This window comes from Podarcis vaucheri (assembly GCF_965113315.1).
Source record: "Podarcis vaucheri genome assembly, chromosome: 2".
Classification (NCBI taxonomy): Eukaryota; Metazoa; Chordata; class Lepidosauria; order Squamata; family Lacertidae; genus Podarcis; species Podarcis vaucheri.
In genome coordinates, this window is record NC_138760.1 from 59,639,391 (window position 1) to 59,661,247 (window position 21,857).

Genomic DNA, 21,857 nt, shown 5'->3' on the forward strand with positions numbered 1-21,857 from the left:
TGGAAGAGAGAAAGCGAGCGAGCGAGCAAGCCAGCCGCCGTGGCCAAAACGGGGGATTGCGAAAAGCAGGAGACTGAGGCGGCGGCGGCGGCGGCGAAAAGGAGGCCCTTGTTCGGGGCTGCAGTTGCCGCTCTCAGTCAACAGGTTGCACCGTTCCCCCTCGGCTGCCCCGCAATGCGCGCGCTCTCTCCCTCCTTGGACACGCGCTCTCTGCTATGCTGCGCCCGCGAGCGGCCGGGCGGGCGCGAGCGCCGCTTCCCTTTCGTCGCTCGCTCGCGCTCTTTGCATGTCTGCGGGGCGGGGGAGGGGGAGGGGACGGAGGGAGCGAGCGAGCGAGCGAGGGAGAGAGAAGGGGGAGGAGGCAGCAGCCTCTGCTGCTAGCGCCGCCGTCCTCCATTTTGTGGCTGGGGCAAAGCCGTAGAGGGGAGCGCGGACTGTGCGGCGGCTGGGAGGAGAGGAGGGGAAGGGAGGAGAAGGAGAAGGGGGAGGGCGGGACGCTGGGTGGGTGTGAAGTGCAGAAGGGGGAAGGCGGGGATGCAGAGGGGGCAGAGGCTGGAGGAGAGGCAGCGGGGCGCGCCAAGTGGGGCTTTAATTAATTGAGGGGGGACAGGAGAGTGTGTGTGTGACAGACAGACAGACAGAGAAGGGGGCAAGAAGAGCAGGTGAGGGGGCCGCCTCTGCTGCTGCTTCTGGCGCCTGTGTGGGGCGAAGGGAGGGGGCGGCTGCATTCCCATCTGCAAAGGGGCGGCAGCTTTCGCCGCCGCCCCACACCCAATCCCGTCGCCCCGTAACTCTCCTTCCTTCCAGTCTCTCCCCCCCCCCCAACCTCCGCCCCGCGCCTTCCAAGTTGTTTATTCGCTTGGCTCTGTGGTGCCGGAGCCATGGAAGTTGGCGGCTAGAGGAGTCCCAGCGCCCCCACTGGATAAGGTAAGGGGTGGCTTCTTCTCCATGTCCGTCTGCCTGGCTGGCTGTCGAGACGCGGCGGGGGCGGGTGGGGGCCGAGGAATGGCTTCTACTTTTAGGATTCTCGAAGGGAGGCGGAGGGCGACGGAGGGAGGGAGAAGGCGGCGGCGGCCTGCTCCCCCCCCCCCGTAGAGGTCACCCCCCTCTGTCCCTTCCTCAGTAATGTCTGCCCGTTTCGGCTTCTTACTGCCCCCCTCCTTCGACCCGCTTCCCACTGCCGTTAAGACCAGGCGATTTGTTGCTGAGGCGTGAGGCCATATATATATATTTTTTTTGGGGGGGGGTTGGAGAGAGCTGAGGAAAGGAAGATTTTTTTTGGGGGGGGGAGAAGCGCTGCTCCTCGTCTCAACTTAAAAGTCGTCCACGTTAAATTTGGACGTCAGAGAAGGGGTGTGCGTGTGTATGTGTGTCTCCCTCTCGCACACACAATATGCGTGTGCGTGCGTGGGATGGGAGGAGGGGGGGTGCGGAAACTGGTTCGCTATCCTATTTCACAACCTTCTCTGGCCAATTTCAATCCCAAAAGGATGATATGCCCAATATAGTATCTCTTTTCTTAGAAATGAAATTTTGTTTAATGATAAAAAGTGCTATAATTTATTGCTCTCCTCGCCCAACTTGCTTCCAGTTGATTTGTGTGTGTATGTTAAAAATGAACATCTGTTGTTGAGAATCGGGTTTTGGTTTTTTTAAATTTTGAAAGGCTCTCAAAACACCACCACCACCGTCGTGCTTCTTTGTTTTTTGTTTAGTTGACGGGGCCCCAAGGGTTTGGAAACCAAGAAGTCGTCGAAAACTCGGAGTTGGAGTTTTTGAAGCAAAGGGCTGGTGGGCGTGCCAGGCAAAATGCTCAACAGGTCCCAACACATTTTTCTTTTCTTTTCGAAATCTGCTTTTTGAAAAGGAGAATTTCAACTCAGAAAGAAGGTGCTTAGATATATTTCCTCGGGGGCGGAGAAGAGCTGTATCGTGATAGATTTTCCCCCTTTGGCGTTGCCTATCATTTAATGGCTTTTGTGTCTGTGCAAGAGAAACCTGTGAAAATGTGGTAACTCCAGTTGTTCCCCTTGTCCTTCCCTTTCCCCCCTCAAAACTATGCAACTGTGTGCTTTTTTTAATTACATGATGGCCTTTTTTTTAAAGTCTCATGCAACTTTTGACAAGAGTAGGCTGTTTCTCTTTTGCATTATGCCTTTTTTTTGGGCTTGGGAGAGAGCTGTTAGGAAAGCTTCCTATCCTTTTAGCACCTTTTGCAGCTTTCAGTGTTTTGGGGAAATCTATGCAATGCCCTGAAAAGGAGAACTTAAAAGAAACTAAATACACATTGTTAAATTTCTCTGTTACTTTAAGAGTAAACTTTTTTCCATGTTGGCTTCAATGTCCTTTTGACACCTGGTCATTTTTGCCCTAATTTGACCTCCTGATCAATTATTGATGGGAATGCAATTATTTCTACACAAGCATCAGCAGTTTTTAGATACATCAACATATGCCGACTTTAGCTTTTTCTCCATGCAAGTTGGTACAAGATTTGGAAGGTTTAAAATTTAAAAGGAAACTGTCTGTCTCATTTCTTGTAAGGATTTCACTACAAATGGGTTACTTTTTATTGAAGTGTAGAGGATTAAATGTGTGTTCTTCTCCACACACTTATTTTTAAATATACATGTCTACATTTTACAATCTACTATTTGAAACAGACCATGGCCTTGGACTAAAGTGGAACAATATATTTCTAAAATTGTATTTTTACAAAAACCTGGGTAAAGGGGGGGGGAGGGATTTGGAAAGTCACTGGTATCACCTGGGAATTTCCCCCCCTAGGCAAAGTTGGTACATTAGGCAGTATTGAAAAACCTGGGTTGGTGTGTTAAGTGAATGGGAATGGAAATTGTCACATAGATTTTTTGCAAGTATGTATGCAGTAGTAAACAATATTTATTGCATCAGGGACAAATATTACTGGTGTGTTCCGGTTGTGATGAGTTGATGTTATTTTTATTAGTTTAATATGTTTTTACTATAACCTAGATTGGGAAAAGCTTGGAAAAATTCCAGCCCTTTGGATGGATTGGGTTAGAAATTCATTCCAGTATTGGAAAGTGTTAATCTAATGTCTACCGTTTTCTTGAATATGTGTCTGTTCTTTCAGTGTTGGAGCTTCAAGGGCTCTGAATTTTCACTATTCAAGTTTTATGCTAATGGTGAATATTTCTCTTTCTTTATAACCAGTATTAAAATAATGGAGCCCAAAGAATCACTGAAGTCCTCTGGAGGGGAGGAAGCAGGGAAAAGTGCTCACTTCCGTGACAAAGGAGGAATTGTGATGGACTTCCATCCATCCTTTAGGGGAGGAGCTACTGCCAAGACTTCTGCAGCTACGTCTCCCTTGCCTACCCCTTCTCAGTCTGATTCCAAGCAACCGCCTGCTGTGTCTGACTTGTCAAAGGGATTGGGAAGCAATGTGCCGCAGCCAGATCTGTCTAAAGCAGTGTCGCTCTCCATGGGACTGTATATGGGGGAGACAGAGGCAAAAGTGATGGGAAACGAACTTGGATTTCCTCAGCAGGGCCAAATCAGTCTCTCTTCGGCAGAAACGGATTTTAGGCTCCTGGAAGAAAGCATTGCAAGTTTGAATAAATCCTCTAGTCAGGCAGAAGGCTCAAAGGGTACTGCATCTCTGGATGTGCCTCTAGAACAAGAGTTCCCAAGCATGGCTAGTCATGATCTCACTTTAGGGCAAGGGGCTTTAGCGCAAAGCCAGGTTGGCACTAATGGTGGCAACTTGAAGCTGTTTCCTGAAGACCAAAGCACCTTTGATATTTTGCAGGATTTTGATTTGCCACCAGTGTCTCCAGGAAAAGAAACAAATGGGAGCCCTTGGAGAATGGACCCCATACTGGATGACAGCAGCTTGCTTTCACCTCTTGGTGATGAGAGTTTTATCCTGGAGGGAACTGAAATGGAGGACTGCAAGCCTCCGATTTTACCAGATACTAAGCCTAAAATTAATGAGTGTGGGGATCTGTTGCACAGCTCCACAGTGAAGTTGCCACAAGTGAAGACTGAAAAAGAAGATTTTATTGAACTGTGCACCCCTGGGGTAATAAAGCAAGAGAAAATAGGCACAGTTTATTGTCAGGCTAACTTCTCTGGGTCAAATATGCTTGGAAGTAAGACATCTGCTATTTCGGTTCATGGTGTCAGCACGTCTGGAGGACAAATCTACCACTATGACTTGAACACAGCACCTGTCACTCAACAGCAGGATCAGAAACCAGTTTTCAATGCCATTCCATCTCATCCTGCTGGTTCAGAAAATTGGAATAGGTGCCAGGGATCTGGGGATGATGCTCTTACGTCAATGGGGGCTTTGAATTATTCTGGCAGACCTGTCTTCTCTAATGGGTTTTCAAGGTAAGAGATGTTTTTTTCCTAAACTTATTACAAGGATAGTTATTTCAGCAATGTTCATTTTGTCTCTTCCTGTAGTTAGAAAGAGAATAATAATTTCTCGTGCTTGTGTGCATGAATTAACACATTGCAATAAAGAAGTTACTTTTATTAAATAAAACGACCATCAGCAGTAAAGGATGAATCATGATTTAAAATATATGTCAGGGAAATGTTAAAATAGGAATGTTAAGCACAAATAGATCTTAAATCCAAATAGTTCATCCAGAAGGCTTTCTACAACTAGCAGAACAGTTGGCATTTCATTAAAATGGTGTGTGCAACATGTACAGCTTGGTGAATTCCCATCATGTTGTGTTGTGCCTGCTTTGGTGTAGTAACTGCAGCCTACGAAACTTTCAGCTCTAGTATTCAAAGTAGGATTCCCCGCTGCCTTCCCCTTGATCAACAGTATTTAAAAGAGAAAAGATAATACATTATGTTTCAATCTACATTTTGGTTACCATTGAGATATGAATCATAGGAAGACTTTATTCTGTTGATAAAAAAAGTGGAGTAGTCTTTCTTAATAATGCTAAATGTGGAAAATATTTGGAGCAGAAGTTTTTTAAAAGTATGTTTTCATTCCAAGTCTGTATGAACAGAAAACTTATCCAGAACCTAGAAATGTGAAATGTGGTGATAGCAACTTACATTTTTTTCATTGTTGCCTCCCTCACTTTTATTTTAAACTTTCATTTATGCTTTTGTTTCAAGTGATTTAAAGCCTGCACCTTGCTTTAAAAAATTATCCTACGTATTGAAATTGCCTTAAGGCTTATCTGAAAATCTTGATTTGTTCTGCATACATACTTAACAAAATGGTATACAGGTTTTTATTTTGCAATTGATCTGGGACTTCCCTTATTACACCTGGATGTGCATATGCTGGTATGCATGGAGCGGTAAGACATTCTGGGAATTTTGGGGCATGCACCAAGCTCCTGTTCCTTATAATGTCCTATTTTCATTCTTGCCCATCAATTCATGCTGCAGGGATGGATAGGGAATCTCATTGCTCATGGGAATCTCATTGTGAACACCATACTGTACCCCTTCACATGGAATGTTTGCAACTAGTATGTTTTGTTTTATGATATTATAATGAGCAACAGTTTGTACTGCATGTTTTTGGAACATTTTTGAGGAATTTCTGCTGAAGAAGAAGGGACTTGTTGCTAGGCTGCTTTTTATCATCAAGTTACTTATACAGTTACTACAGTAAATGTCACTCAAGAAACGGTGAGAAACTCATGAGACTTAAATACTGTAGATACTGTGATTTGAGTTATTCCTTTTGATAAGAATATGGGGGGGGAGAATTAGATATATTTTTCCAATATATTTTAACATGAATGCAATGTAAAATCTATAAAATATGCATTAAATGGTAAACTTGTACCTAGGAGTTGGGGGGGGCGTGTTTAGTGGTAATATTTATCCAACTGATGGCATTGCCTGGCATGTCTGAAATTCTTGCTTGTGAAATACTATACTTTGAAATATGAAAGGTAATGATTGCGGACTCCTTTTTTATGCCATCCCAATCTATTTCTGATATTTAATTTAAACAGTGTATTTAGAAGTTGCTTTTATTTCAGATTGTTCTGCAGTTTATTTATAAGAAAGCAGCACTTCCCTTATTACACCTGGATGAACTATATACATAGTTCAAGCGACAAATACGTTTTTCAGAAAATGCTAAACTGCTTGTGCAAGCTCCTCAGGTCTCCATAAGCGCTCCTTCTTCCTTCCTTCCTTCCTTTCCTGCGTGGAATAGGAAATGAACCAGAGACTGGCTTATATATGTGAACCAGCACTCATTGTTTGTTTCTCTCCTAACAAACCATGATAGTGATTCAAGTATGAACATTGGTTCACCATCAGTTTGCTAGGAAAAAAGTGTACGTAATGACAGCTCAGCCTCTAGTTTGTTTCCTCTTCCACGTGCTGGTGGAGCACTATGGTATTTTTGAGCAGCGTACACCAGCACACTACATGCTTGCTTCAATCCTAATGATTTAAGGTGACATGCAAACCAGGCCAAAGATCCTCATGGCACTTTAAAGGCTGACTAATTTAGGACGGCAGGAGTGTTTCTAGGCTGGAATATATTTCATCATCCAGAAACTTTGACTAGGATTTGCTCATGACATGGCCATCTGATTCAGATAAAATTGACATAGCTCACAATATTTTTAATGCTGCTCAGCTGAACTCTGGCTAATACAACCTTTAGAACAAAGTGAAAATAAATTATGTAAAATTATGAAAATGTTTCTTTTGTAGGACATTGTTGAAACAGTGAATGTACTTGACTGGTCGACGTTTATTCCAATTAGAAGTTTATTCCAGTTGGTAGAAGAACTAAAGAGCTCTACAAAATCAATAGCAGTATTTTGATGAATAACTTGTTTTTCAAGTGGGATGTGCATATTGAGCTAGTAACTCATACTTTCAAGTTTTTCAGCATGATACAGTTGCAATCCTAGTCCTAATTACCTGGGAATAAATCACATTAAATTTAATAGAATATCCTTTTGAGTATAGGCTTACTTGGTTAGGAATATAGTCTACTGGAGTGGCAGTCTTTAACTAATTGCTCACACATTTTCATTGGCAAGGCTGTAAGTTAAGGAAGGGCACAGTTTGATTTGATATTTGGTAGAGAGCTATTTTGTTTGTGTTATGATACTATATTAGGAAATTTAAAAAGAAAATATTAAATATGGTTTTATTCCTAAACTCACAGAGCATTTTAGTGGTTTAAATGTAAACACTTCAGACATCATGCCAACCCCTCATTAAGGATGCTGTAGTTATGGTTTGGTGTGATGTCCAGATTAACAACTGTTTTAACAGTAAGCCTGCCTTTAAAGGCAGTTCCACCACAGAAAAGGGACACCAAGCAAATGGAAAGAGAAAACCTATAGTAGCTCTAGACCAGAGGTAGCCAACACAAAGCCTTGCAGATGTTGCAGGAGTTGAACTTCCATTATGCTAGACCATTCACCATGCTGACTGGGACTAATGGAAGTAAGGAGTCCCAACAATATCTGAAAGGCACCAGTAAAGGTACCCCTGCCCGTATGGGCCAGTCGTGTCTGACTCTAGGGTTGCATGCTCATCTCGCTCTAGAGGCCGTGAGCCGGCGCCGTCCAAAGACACTTCCAGGTCACGTGGCCAGCGTGACGAAGCTGCTCTGGTGAACCAGCACCAGCGCAGCACACGGAAACGCCGTTTACCTTCCCGCTATAAAGCGGTCCCTATTTATCTACTTGCACTTAATAGTGCTTTCGAACTGCTAGGTGGGCAGGAGCTGGGACCAAACGACGGGAGCTCACCCCGCCACGGGGATTCGAACCGCCGACCATACGATCGGCAAGTCCTAGGCTCTGAGGTTTACCCACAGCGCCACCCACATCCCTTAAAGGCACCAGTAGGGTACTGCTAATTTAGACTAAGCTGTGGCCTTCATTTTAAACAACAGTTGCTGCAAACAGTGGTTTAGCATCTTTCTTAACTGAATTTCAGCAGAAATATGAATGCCTAGAGGGGCTGTTATTTTCCAGTTTCCCCTCTTTCCTATTCTGAAGTGCCTCAGGTTTAAGTAATTGTAATTCTTATCTGTGTGTGTACTGTTGCAAGGATGATATTAAAGGTTTTAGTCTGTTGAAATGGGAAAGCCATACGGTAGGATTACAAACCAAATAAGACATGGCTTGCAAAATAATGGCAAGATTTAGTTTGTAATTGAAATGGGGAAAGAATAAGCCTTCAAATGATGGATTGACATTGTGCGTGAATGAGGTTCTGCAGCAAGGATAGTGCTCTCCAGAGTTTGTTGGAGTACTGTTCCCATCATCTGGTTCATATGAACACCACAGATTCCCCATTTCTGATCTATACAGCAAATACTAATGATTGTATATGCATTTTGGAACATACCTAGAAAGAATAAACCAGTATCATTGTGGAAGTATATAGCTATTCTGTCTATTATCAAATATCCTTTTTTAAAATTTCAAATACATTTTAAAAGATTTCTGAAGGTACTCCCAACTTGCTAATTGCTAGTTGTGTAGATTTCTGCCACATGTGATGTATTATTTAGACTTAATATTTCATGATTTGATATCTGCTCTTATATCTCGCCTGCTTCTCCATGTATTAATTTTTTAAAAAATAGTTATTCTAGTCTGTCATTATGCTTCTCACTTCCTATCCAAGCACATCTGATTTCTCTTGTAAAAGTCACTTTGACAGATTCATTTTGGAGCCCTTCTGAAACCTGATCAGATGCATGCTTTCTCAGAAGTAAGACTGGGCCAGTTCAGGCAGAAACAAACCGCAACAACCCTTAGGGTCTCACACTCTCTCTTATCTCTTTCCGTGCAGCTGTGATGAGACTGAGAGCTGCAGTATGTTTTTTTGATTAACTGAAGTTTAATATTCAGTTTAAACCCTAAAATGTGTTTTAAACTATGGTTAAAAACTATGGTTAATCTTAACCTAATGTCTGGCATTGACTTGTTTCATACAAACCATAGTTTCATCATGTTGGTTTTGCACAAAACAACAAATAGCAGTTAATTAAAACTGGGACACAAGCTTCCAGTGCCCTCTTTGCAGTTGTACTGGAGGGGGAGGAAACATGCATGAGCCTGAGAGTTGCTGGAGCTTTTCCTACCACGATACACATCTTACTGAATTAAGTCTTGATCCCAAATAAAAGTGCAGCCATAACTAAATCTAAATGAAGACTCTTGTGGCACCTTAAAGCCTAAAAAAAAAAAAAATTATATAAATTTCATGGACTGTGTGCATGCTACAATAAATCTGTTAGCAGAAACAATACTCTTTTGATACCACAAAGGCTATTACAGACATGAGTGCCCTATGAGAAGTAGTTACATAGTTTGTAGGTAAAGCAACAAGAGTAACTGCTATGGTAGGTTTCATGACAGTTGTTAGCCATTTGAACTCTTTTAAGAGTTGTTGGTGTTATACCCATGTTGCCCCATGGCATGATAAAGCCTGAAGTGGGCTGTATAGAACACTCAAATTCAAGATGCTTTTCCATTCCAGTGTCATTCAGATGTTGTTTAACCACAACTTCCATCAGCCCCAGTAGTTAATAATAATAATAATTTATTTGTTGTTGTTGCTGTTGTTATTCCCCGACCACCTGGCTGGGTTTCCCCGGCCACTCTGGGCAGCTAAATAACTGAAGAGCACCAGGGTTGGGAGAAGAATATTCAGTACCACTTAGAAAGAGTTAGGAAGAATAAGCAAGTGTATGTGTGTGTGCGTCTGTTTATATTCAAAACAGTATCATTAATATCCATTTAATACCTGAAGCTTAATACCAGGTTGGTATTGCCTAGTTTTAGCAGGTGAAAATCATTTCATGGAAGTCCTAGGATGTACAGATTTGCATTTAGCCTTTTATTTGTGTTGTATTCTAGATGTGCTACTTTGTTTGCCAGGAATTCACAAAAGGATAAGGGAATGGAGAGACAAAATAGTGCAGATGGAATGTGCCCTGCTATGTGAAAGGGGCACAAAGTTTTCCCAAGTTAGTATTCTATACAGGACAACTTCCTGAAAATGGCTTCAACTAATCTGAAGGTTTGTAGTGGATACTAGAGTGGTTCCTGTGTAAAGACAAACTAAAACAATTTGTTCTACTATGGCGAGCACCATTCTGGTATCTGGACATATGGAGGAATACTCATTTTGCCTGTCAAAACTAAGCATTTAATATTTTTCATTTGGAGATTGTGACTGGATTTTCCAAATCCATTTAATCGAACACTTATACAGTGGTACCTCTGGTGACGAACTTAATTCATTCTGGAGGTCTGTTCTTAACCTGAAACCGTTCTTAACCTGAGGTACCACTTTAGCTGCCGCACTGCCAGCATGCAATTGCCATTCTCAACCTGGGGCAAAGTTCTTAACCTGAGGTACTACTTCTGGGTTAGTGGAGCTTGTAACCTGAAGCATCTGTAACCTAAGGTGTTTGTAACCCGAGGTACCTCTGTACTTAATTCTGTAGACTCTACCATGGCTCTACCTTTGAAATAAGTATGTCTTATATGTAGGAGCTGGCTACAGTATAATTTTGGGTTATTGTTTTTGTTTCTTCTGATGACAACTAATAGAAAGCACTGCCTCTTTTTATCAGCAATCTACTAATCTGTTTCTCTGAAGCATAGGTATTTGAACAATTGCAAGGGTGCATCAATACAATCAGGAGGGTAGAGTGTTGGTTCACCCAGAGTTAGGTATAAATTTGGTCAACAGTTTCCCCCCCCCCCTGATATTTTTTAACAATGATGTGAGAAGTTGGTACACGTTTCATGACACTAGCCATTGATTTATTGACTTTCAGGCATGTTTCTCATACACTGAGAACAAAATTCTCATTTACTAATTTTACATTAAACCATGTGAGAGTAGCCGATGGGTCTCAAACCCCTGCATGCTCCAGCAGATTGTGGGGGGTGATACCAATAGTGGGTCAAATAGCCAAGAAGACCTTTCTGCACATGCTGTAGAGCAGGCATGTCCAAAGTCCATTTCAGGGGCCTAGTTCGGCCCCTGTGGCAGTTTATTTCCTTGGGTAAAATCCTAAAAAATCCTCAGGAAAAACAATTTCAATTGTAAAAAAAGCTCAACAACTCCAACCTTTAAGAAAAAGCTCAACAACTTCAATCCTTAAAAAGGGTCAACAAATTTGGTCAGCCCCCACGACCCTTCACTTCATAAAATCTGGTCCTCTTTGAAAAAAGTTTGGACACCACTGTGAGGGAAGTGAGGGGCAAATGGTTAGCCCATCTAGGAGAAGGAAGAAACTGATCCTAAACCTCTGCTGCCTTGTGAAAGATCTTCAGGAGAATATAAGGCTAAGAAAGCTTACACAAATCTGCAGTGGAGTCCCTAAGATGGTTCGATGGCGCCTTGTATGTCTCTGTAGCAGACTCAGCCCTGTAACTGCCCTCAGATTAAATATAGTGGACCCACCACACAGTACACCAATTAAGCCAATTTATACAGTTTACCACAGGCTATCTTGTGGGAGGTAAACTTCGATTCAGGGAGTCTCAGGAGTTGATCAATGAAGAAAAGTATTATTTACAAAAGTGGAACAAAGTTGGGTTGGGAGATGCGTTCTTTCAGGTAGAAATCAGTTTATTACTTAAACCCAAATATAAAGATGTCACAGGCTTAAACACAGTAGTATGTGCACAGCTTTTCTTAAACTTCAGTTGCTAAAAATCAGTTGTTAAACTTCAGGTAGACATTCAGGTTTCTAAAATAGGTGGTAAAATGCTTAACTCAATTTCTGTTACTTCACTCTCATTCCTAAACTTAGTTATTATGACAGGTGTTAGTTAAATACTTCTGACACAGCACAGCTTCTTTCCCATCTTAATACTTTGGTTTATGAGCGAGGGGCACTTTTTGTCAGTTACCCACTCTCTTAACAAACCCACTCCTAAAGTATTTCAATTAGTATAACAGACCTCACCTCTTGTTACTGGCTTGGGAGTTGCCTTTCCTAGAGCAACTCTCCCCTCCTGATTGGAATGAGACCCAGGTAATTTGTATTCCAACAGCTTCATACTTCCCTTGACTCAGATTCGGCTCTACAGTTAACTCGTGTCTGTATACCTTCCCCAGACATTCAACCCGGTCTTCCTATCTCAGCTGCAAGGCTCTCTTCCTCTTGCTATAGATCATTTCTTCAGAGAAGATGTTCATCTCAAATCAGAACCAATTCTCTCAGACAAACCCTATCGTAATCACACTGTTTCCCATCTCAAAGCAAGCCCTATCTCTCAAACTAAACTCTAACTCCAGCTCTTTCCCTTTTCTATCCCTGCCTAAAAACTCAGAAGCTGCTTCTCTTTTTCTCCCTCTCCAAAGTTTTGCTCCACCCCCTCTAGCCATCTGTCTTGGGAGCCAATCAGAGCTAGGCTCCAGCACTCTGGTGAGATTTTGAGGAATTTCATCACCAGACTCTGGTCTGGCTCTGCCGTCCATCACAGCCTCCTTCTGGCAGCTCCTGCAGCTGAGCTCCTGCCAAATGTATTTCTCTGCTTTCCTTTGGACCACATCAGCAAGGCCAAGGTCGTCTGAGTAGCCCAGGACCTCCATACACACTGCCCAGGCGTATGCCCTGGGGTCACTTTGATACTGCTAACACAGTGGTTTGACTTCACCCCCAGAATGCTTACTGCAATGTCTCTGGAGCAGATAGGTGCCAACAACATTTCTAGTGTTGAGTTATGCTTATTGTGGGTGACATAGGCTACTTGCATAGGGAGAAACTTCAGAGGTGTACAAAAATAGTATGATTGGAAATGGTTTGAGATTTGAAGGAAATCTCTTGCAAGGTGTGAAGCAAAATGCCAGTCACTTAGGTAGAGATTGTAAAATTCTTCTGTTGCCTGTTGCCTTGGTATGTTTAAGCACTGAGAAGGATAAGAAACATTTCTGCAGGAAGGAGGAAGAAATCAGTGACATTGAGTACAAGCCAGCAAAATTTTGACTGACTCACAGTCAAGGCAATGGAGTGGGGCATAGCTGCAGTTGACCGTTCCATTTGATTGAGGCAATTAATGAGTAACATTTTTCTGGATTATGCACACTTGTTTTAATTCTCAGAATTTCAAACCCATTCTGTTGGCAAATGTGCCAGTTAAACTGCCAAGCAATTTCTAAGGGAGAAAGTGTGCAACTAAGCCTCTGTCTTCTGGTCATTCTTTCATAGCTAATATCCATAGTTCAAAGTTAAAAACTTAAATTTTGAGATGATACTGGTTTAAAGATGATCAAAGAAGCTCTGTGTTTGAGGGGATGTGAAATTTCTATATGTAGCATGAGACAACATATTGGCTCATTCGCCCACAAAAGTTATTATTTGCTGACAGCATCATCAAGTATAGAGTAAGTGTGAGACAATCTTCTACTACTCCACTGTGTTTCATTTCACTATTTAGATCTTGATCTGTTCACCTACTACGGTATATTGCATAGATTTGAATTAACTGATCGGCATTACCATCCTGCATAAAATGCAAGTGGTGAAGATTCCCCAAATATATTGTTTGTTTTCTGCTTCATATGGGCAGGGTTGTTCCAGAAGAGTTACACTCATTACTCACTGTTACCACACTTACTCGGAACATGTGTCTACACATCTGCGAATTATTTCTCTGCGTTTAGGGAATAAGCCATTCCAAAATATGAATAGTTTGAGAGAATTTAGCTCAGATATGCTAGAGGAGCAGTTTCTCACTCCAATCCTGGCTTTCATTTACAGCAGACTGAGTAACTTCAGATTGTTTAGTCGAAGTAGCAAAATGCCTTCACAAGATACACTGCAGAGCAAGAGAGATGCAGTCACAGCCATTTCAGAAACTGAGGTTTATTGAGAAAGTACATTACAGTCATACCTCGGGTTAAATGTGCTTCAGGTTGAGCGTTTTCCGGTTACGCTCCATGGCGACCCAGAAGTAATGGAGCGCATGTGCAGACGCTCAAAATGACGTCACACGCATCCATGGAAGTGGTGAATCGCAACGCGCAGTTGCAGGTTGCATTTGCTTCAAGATGCGAACAGGGTTCCGGAACGGATCCCGTTCGCATCCAGAGGTACCACTGTATAACATTGTCACTTTAATAGTTAACTGTTAAGGCTGTTCCAGAGATTGGGGTGGGGGGAGAGAGCAGAGGATTAGTAAGATGGCTGCCAGCCACAGAGGCTGTGTAGTGATCTGCTTGGCTTTGGAAGCAGTCTAAAGTATAAGACACAGAACGTATCTTCCTTACATGCTGTGTGAAACACTGGAAGTGGGAATGAAGATTCCTAACATTGGGGTAATATCCAGAAAGAAGGTAAAAATAATAGATTTTCCTCAGCTACGCCAATACTTTACTAGACATAATCCAGAGTAGGGATGTGGACAAAGAACAGTCAGATGGGAGACCAGGGTTAGTCAGGTTGAGTTTTTCTTTGCAGGGGGTACATTTAGAACCACCTGGAATTAAGGGATTCAGAGATTTAAGAATGGACATCTAGCCAGGGTCTATAAATGTTTAGTTTTGCTGGCAGACAATTTGGCTAACAAAAAAATGTGCAGAGGAAATCCTGGGAAGGACAAGTATGACTTTTGGAGCACTTTGATATTCTGGCATCCCACTTAGTTCTGGGGCAATTACAAAGATTCACAAAAGAGTAGTGTGGTCAGGGAACTGAGATTTCTAGGTGCATAAAAAATCCTATGGTCCTGTTTCTGCTTATCAAAAACAATTAGGCACGTTGCTTCTAATTTGGCCCACCCAAATCATGCCCACCTTCCAAACACATCAGGTGTAGGACAGATGCTGACACAGATACACAGGAGCAATCCAGAGCTAATCAGCACTGACAGAGTCCTGCTGGGATCAGGTGCACTAGGGTATTCCTTATAACCACCAGTTGCTTTCACCATTAATCAGCTGCTGTCATCATGACATGAGGCAATTGACAGGTGGGTGGTCCAGCAAAATATTGGCTGGTGGGGGTATTTGGGATCCCGTCCTGGTATGGAGGGGGGTGGAGTCTTCTTTGTCCATTTCAATAGATGTGTTTTGTGGGAAACTTCCAAGGCACCTTTGTCCTGGTTTGCCAGACCTTTACTAGCTCACCTTTCCAAACAAAATGTAATGTTACAATCCAAGGTGTCCATGAGGAGACACACACAATTGTTGAATATCATACTGGCAATATCATACTGTTTAAAATTGAGGTGGGGAGGTGAGGGACTGATAGGACATTTTCCCCCATCTATAGTACCTACCTTGTTTATACAAAGAAAATTACATCCTTTTATTTGACTGAGGTTTAAACAAATTAAAAAGTACTCTTTCCAGTACAGATGCTTCGCGGACCTAACTGATTACATCCCTCCATTGTGAGAATAATGTTCACACAGTTCTTCCACTCTCCTTCCTGTTCTTCTCTTACTCTATTACTCATAAGTTTGTGTAGGAGTCTTTGGTAAGAGACTTTGTCAAAAGCTTTTTGAAAGTCCAAATAAACAGCATCTACTGGATCACCCCGTCACCATGCCTTGCAGCATGTGCAAAAATTCTAAAGGTTTCATGAGATAGGACCTACATTTGCAGAAGCAATGTTGATTATTCCTCAGCAAACTTAGTATCTTTAATCAGTGCTTTGCACCAATTTACCTGGAACAGGCTTTCAGCCAATCTGTTTGTAATCTCCTTGAATCTCTCTGTATCCGTTTTTTTAAAAAGGTGTTACACCAGTCACTTCTCAAAGGCCAGTCTTAGGACATGTTGATCAATAAAGTTGAGTCAGCCACAGGAAACTGTCCTACGTCAAATTATTATTCTAGAACAGTTTTTTCCTATATACATGAGTGCATTGTCATGGGCATAAACATCTCTAAATTTGCATCTTCATTTTGAAAGTGTGTATTGCTTCAGAGAGTCTGAGGCATACCAAAACATACTTTTTTTAGTCTGTGATGTTTTCTTCAGTTCTGCATGAAAATGGCTATTCTGAGGAATAGAATTTTGTCACGGCATACTGGTTTTTGTTTGGTTTGATTAGCAATGATAAAAGTGCCTGGTTAAGGAGCATAAGAGTATAAGAAAAGCCCTGCTGGCCAGTGACCCAGTTCAAAATCCCAGGTAAGAGAATTTATAGTTTCATCAATGAGGGTATGGTCTGCTATGGTTAGACATTGTGGATTACCAAATAGGATAATAGTAACAAGCACTGTCTACAAATTTGTTCTGTGAACAACACATTTTGGAAATTCATATTACCCTTATTTCAAATTGATCAGATTACAGTGGTACCTCAGGTTACATACGCTTCAGGTTACATACGCTTCAGGTTACAGACTCCGCGAACCCAGAAATAGTGCTTCAGGTTAAGAACTTTGCTTCAGGATGAGAACAGAAATCATGCTCCAGCGGCGCAGCGGCAGCAGGAGGCCCCATTAGCTAAAGTGGTGCTTCAGGTTAAGAACAGTTTCAGGTTAAGAACTGACCTCCGGAACGAATTAAGTACTTAACCCGAGGTACCACTGTATGGTGTAAGGTGGTGGCATCTGCTTTCCCTGTTTTGTCCATCTTTGCTGTTTTTGTTCTAGCCAAGAGCAAACAACGTGCATAACAACACCTGCCATTAAATTTCTACTTTAATATAAAGTTAGTTATGCAAGCATATGGGAATCGGATAAGATCTTTTACAGATGTGAGTTAATTCCTCAGCCCTTTAATTTTCTCCAGACAAGTAACTTTTGCACATGGATAACTTTTATTAAAGTTATTGTGTTTCAATAGTGCACTGTTCAGAACTTGACAGCAATTTGCTCAACATCTTAGAGGGTCTGCATATGTTCACTTTCTAGCAAACTGTGACATTCTGCTTCTTCACTGCTTTAATTTTTAGAAAGTCAAAATAATTTCCTGACTCATTAAAATGAGTGGCTTTTACACGCCGTAGAATCTTGGACATGTAGTTTGTGGATCCATCGCTGGACAGCAAGTGAACTTGTAAATAAGATTTGTGCCAGCTGGCATGCAACTATCCTGAAACTTGTGACTTGTACTTTGGGTTAGAAAAATGTCTTTGTCTTTTTTTTAACCTAGTCTTTAAGGTGGTTCCAAGAAAGAAGCTCTTTTGCTTTGGTTATAGTTGCTTTGCCATGCATGCAAAAATCTCAATTACAGTTAAATGTATCAATTATATAGTGTATGCTCTGATAATTTGCTATTTTAAGTCAAAACTCTTGATCTGCTACACCTTTAAAAGTATACCTTACCCTGGTGCTACATATTTTGTCTGCTAAAAAAAAAAAGTCTTTCTCTTTCCCCTACCTTCCCTCTGGATCATGGTTTCTTAAAATAAAAAAAACTCATTCAGTCTCCTCCTACAGTTCCAGTTATGACATAAGAAAATATTTTTATTTTATAAATTTACTGAACCACTTTTTAATTAAAAAAAACCTCTTAAATGACAAACATAAACAACTACACTAAAAACCAACCACAAAAATATATCCCACACTTAAAAAACAACAACAGATTATTTGTTTGTTCATTAAATTTAATCCCACCTTTTCTTCCAAAGGAAGAAAGGCAACAAACAACAACAGGGCAGCAAACAACAAAGCAGCAAAACAATATGAGTAAAACAGTATAAGTAAAAATACAATAAAACATATATAAAACATTTAAAATCAGTTTATATTTTGGTTAAATCAGGATGTAATTTAAGATTTCATCATAATTATGTATGTGTGCAGAAAATATGTGAGCATCCATTCCATTTAATTTGACAGTTTAGTCAATTACAAGTCCATTAAATGTGAGAAATGTTTCTCAAATTCTGTTTGCTGTAACAGTATATTATATATTGTTGCATACAGAAATGATATCTTGTATTTTGAATTATGTATTGAGATGCACACATACCTGCCATTATCAGTTTTATGTTTCTTGTAATGTGTGTGAAGTCTACCATACATATGGATGTGATTAGTTTATTTTCAGCTAATCAGTTTCATAGAAACACTTGTGAATATCACACCACCAAAATGTGTAGGTTAGTAGCATGGCCTCTTCTTTATACTGTATACCAACCAAGCATGTAGAAATGATAACGATGCTGTGTATGTAGTTGGTGTGCGTATGACTTTACTTTCACTTTTTTACTTGACTTGAAACTATGCACTTGTCATGTGATAAGCAACCAACTATCAAATTCCAAAGTGGGATGAGAATTTTCCTAGCACTTACACAGCAGCCCATACCTTCTCTCCAGCTTGGACGAAAACTTGGGAGGTGGTTCAGTAACCGCAAGGCCAAGGTGCCTGGAGAACCTTCACCATAATAGCTCTAGATGGTAAGGAGCTTCTTAAGTTGCTCCTTGACAAAGGGGTGCTATTAACCCCCTCTTTGAGCATCAGACAAGCTAGAAGGGGCAGGAAAATAGAGATAGTTTTGACCTGCAGCTTAGGCTAGCCAGAAATTGTGCATTTGTGTAAGAGTTGACTTTCTTGAACATACTAAAACTTGAATGCAGTAGGGCTGTATGCAGGGGGTTTTCACACACACCCTTCTAAGTTACAGTCCCAACCCTCACCCCTGACTCTGAAACATTTCACCCAAAAATTAGAGAATACTAGTTCCAGATTCCAGGGACAAACAATGGGGAATGGCCTTCATCTTTTTTGCATCCTGTTTGCAAGTTCCTCCAGTGGTATTGGACTGCTGTTGGAATCAGAATGCTGGACTATGTGAACCATAATTTAATCCAGCAAGAAAATCCTTACATTTTGAGGACTTGGTCTTTTTGAATTCCAATTAGTTACATATTTTGTCTGGATGATGACATAACAGACTTTGAAAAACAAAACTAAACTGTGGCACATGGTTGAGGTTACTTAAGCAGCAATTGTGGTACAAGTACTATTTTTCGATTCTCAAAACATTAGTTCGGAGCAGCATAAGGTACGTTTGGTCCACAGGAAATTGGTAAATTGGCAATAAAATTGACTCCATAAAATTCTTTGAGGTTTGTTTCCTTCTCTTTTTACAAATAAGCAGTGCATAAATCTTATGAAATAAATAAGGCTTGGGACCTAAGTACCTGAAGGATTAGCTTTGGGAAGGATGTGCCCAAGTGTTATATTCCTTATGACCTTCTCTGTGTCGTCGTCCCCCACCACCTTCAAAAGTTGGGGTGACCAGAGAAAAAACCTTCTTAGTTGGAACACTCCATATGCCAATTGATGTTCCCAGGGAGGCTGGCCTGGTATTAGCTTAGGCTTTTCAGCACCAGAATATAGACCAGGCTTCTTCAACCTTGGCCCTCTAGATGTTTTGAGACTACAATTCCCAGCATCCCTGACCACTGGTCCTGCTATTTAGGGATCATAAGAGTTGTAGGCCAAAAACATCTGGCAGGCCGAGGTTGAGGAAGCCTGATAAAGACCTTTTGGTTTTTTCCAGAACTTCCAGCACTTTAAATTCTTATATTGCTGCTTTTGTGGTTGTTTCTATATTTTAGTTTATTTGGTTTTATCTTGTGCTTTACTGCTCTTCTGTTGTATACTGTTTTACATCATTGCTTATATTTTGATTTTTAGAAACTTGTTACCATTTTTATTTAACTTTGTAAGCTACCCTGAGAGTTTGTGCCTGAAGGAAGGTGCAACAACTTGTAAATAAATGTTTGCATAAATTAAAAACATTTGGTGTAATTGCGTGTGGAACCCTTCACGATGAAATGCTATTTGTGGGTATAAGCAGGACAGGAGTTTTACAAGGAATACATATTCACATAATTTACTATTGCGCTAAAAGTACAGCCATAAATTTTGTTCCTGTGTTAATCCCTCTAAAAACATGCATTTAACCACAGGTTTTAATAAGAGCTTACCGAAACAAGGAGCTAAGCCTAGTAGCATGGTTTGCTTTGTTCTTTACCCACAGGCTTTATCGTTTATCAATTTGACATTTTTTAAATATTTCTGAGATGAAACGTAAAATTAGTGGTACAACAGAATCATCATACCTTTGCTTCTAAGTCATTACTTCAAAGACTGTGCCTTTTAGCAAAATTTGACACAAACCAGGCATAATTGTACATGCTTGTGTGTTCTTAAAGCTAGATTAGTCTTAAAGGGATTGTATGAGGTCTGAGGCGAACAAAGGTTATTTTGCTTTTAGGATAGAATGAAGAATTTCTTGACAGCCTAAGCACAAACGTATTGTTTTAACTTTATCTAAGGGTTTGTATCCAATTATGTCCTTCTGCTAGCAGGCGGTATTAGAAACTGAGAAATGAAAGTTAGGAGCTAAATGGTACCTTAAACCTAGGTTATGGGCACAACAGAATGTCTAGGTGCACTTTTTTATAACTAGAATGCAAAGCTAAAAATGAATGAACTGTAGCTAAAATATTATCTTCATTTTTCACATGGTCTAGTACTTCCCCTGCCCACCCTCCTAATATTCTTGAGAGGGTCTCTTCTCCAGTCTTCAGAGAATAGATGGAAGTGGGGAGGCAGAAAAAGGTCCTCTGTTCCTTCCGCTCTGCAGTTTTAATCTGAAAGTTTAGGCGCAGTACTGCACCCAGAGCTCAGAAACTGCTTGCGCTAATGAATTGCCCTCTTGTAGAATGTGCCTAGAGCAATGGGAGTCTCAAACACAGCTAGCAGAATGTTCTTTCCTTTGGCAGTCCCACTTCACCATGCTGTTCCACTGGGACAAATTTTGGGACCTTCCAAAGTGGTTGCAGAAGGAAGGGGAAACTATCTAAAACAGCCTCGCCCTTTGTTTTTCCTCATGGAATCCCAACCAGGATCAAAGAGCATTCTGTCACTAGAGAGACATAATTGGAAACCATCCTGTATCTTCTGCATTAGGCTCTCCAAAACCAACAGCATGCTACACTGTTTGTTCACTTTCCTCAATAAAGGTTCAGTGGGTTTCCAAATGCTTTGGATGCGGAAGACCTCAGCAGAAAACCATTATCCTCACCTCATACAAATTTTAGTAACCTTATAGAATAACCTTGGAATAGTTTGTTTGTTTTTTTATTTGACTCCAACTCCCAATTTCAAACTTTACCCCACCCACTTGATCCTCTCCCTTTAATATGCTAATCCCTCTAATCTAGACTAGTGACTGAAAACTTCAGAGTATTTCCTGGAAATATTTGAGACGCTACAGTCTGAAAATAATATGGTCTACTAGCCTCTATGGCAAAATATAGTTAGAAAAAGATGCAGCAAGTCTCTGGGTCAATAGAGATCACAAATCATAATATTGCCCCAGTGTGACAAAACGTCAAGGACATTGAACTAGTGGTTCAGTTCAGGGCAATGTAAAAATACTCTGTGAAAAGCTTTGCATGAGTCAAATGTTCTGATTTTTGTAGACAAGGAAAAAGGTGACTTGAAAGAAATTGTTCCTCTAAAACAGCCTTTCTCAACCTGCGGGTCCCCAGATGTTGTTGAACTACAACTCCCATCACCCCTAGCTAGCAAGGCCAGAGCTCAGGGGTGATGGTAGTTGTAGTCCAACAACATCTGCGGACCCACAGGTTGAGAACCGCTGCTCTAAGAGATATACCCTTGTATTTTCTTCAAAGACATATTATTTTGTCAAAAACTGTGCTTCTGTTTTTGACTACTAGTATGAATTTCTGTAGTTTAAAAGCATCCCTCCTGGCATCTTGCAAAGAAGGGCATTGTATATAAACATGCTACCCAGCTGATGCTTTAATAAAACTAAATCACACCATGATAATAATTATACCCATTTACACTTGTTAGACTTTTAAATATTTGTGGTAACACAAGTAGACAGTAGTTTTATATTAAATGCATTCTATATACTTG

General features: G+C 40.9%; 1 protein-coding gene across 3 annotated transcripts in view; it reads left to right on the plus strand.

Annotated features, from left to right (window-relative positions):
• Positions 1-783: 783 nt before the first annotated feature.
• The window catches only part of NR3C1 (nuclear receptor subfamily 3 group C member 1), a 52,061-nt gene continuing 30,987 nt past the window's right edge, over positions 784-21,857 (plus strand). Inside the window, exons 1-3 of one of the 3 annotated variants that reach the window (XM_082213480.1) lie at positions 784-927; positions 1,716-1,890; positions 3,196-4,380. In XM_082213480.1, coding sequence (XP_082069606.1) covers positions 3,206-4,380 — 1,175 coding nt within the window. In that variant the 5' untranslated portion in view covers positions 784-927; positions 1,716-1,890; positions 3,196-3,205. The remainder of the gene's footprint in view (positions 928-1,715; positions 1,891-3,195; positions 4,381-21,857) is intronic. The other 2 variants (XM_082213478.1, XM_082213479.1) reach the window with 2 other exon arrangements.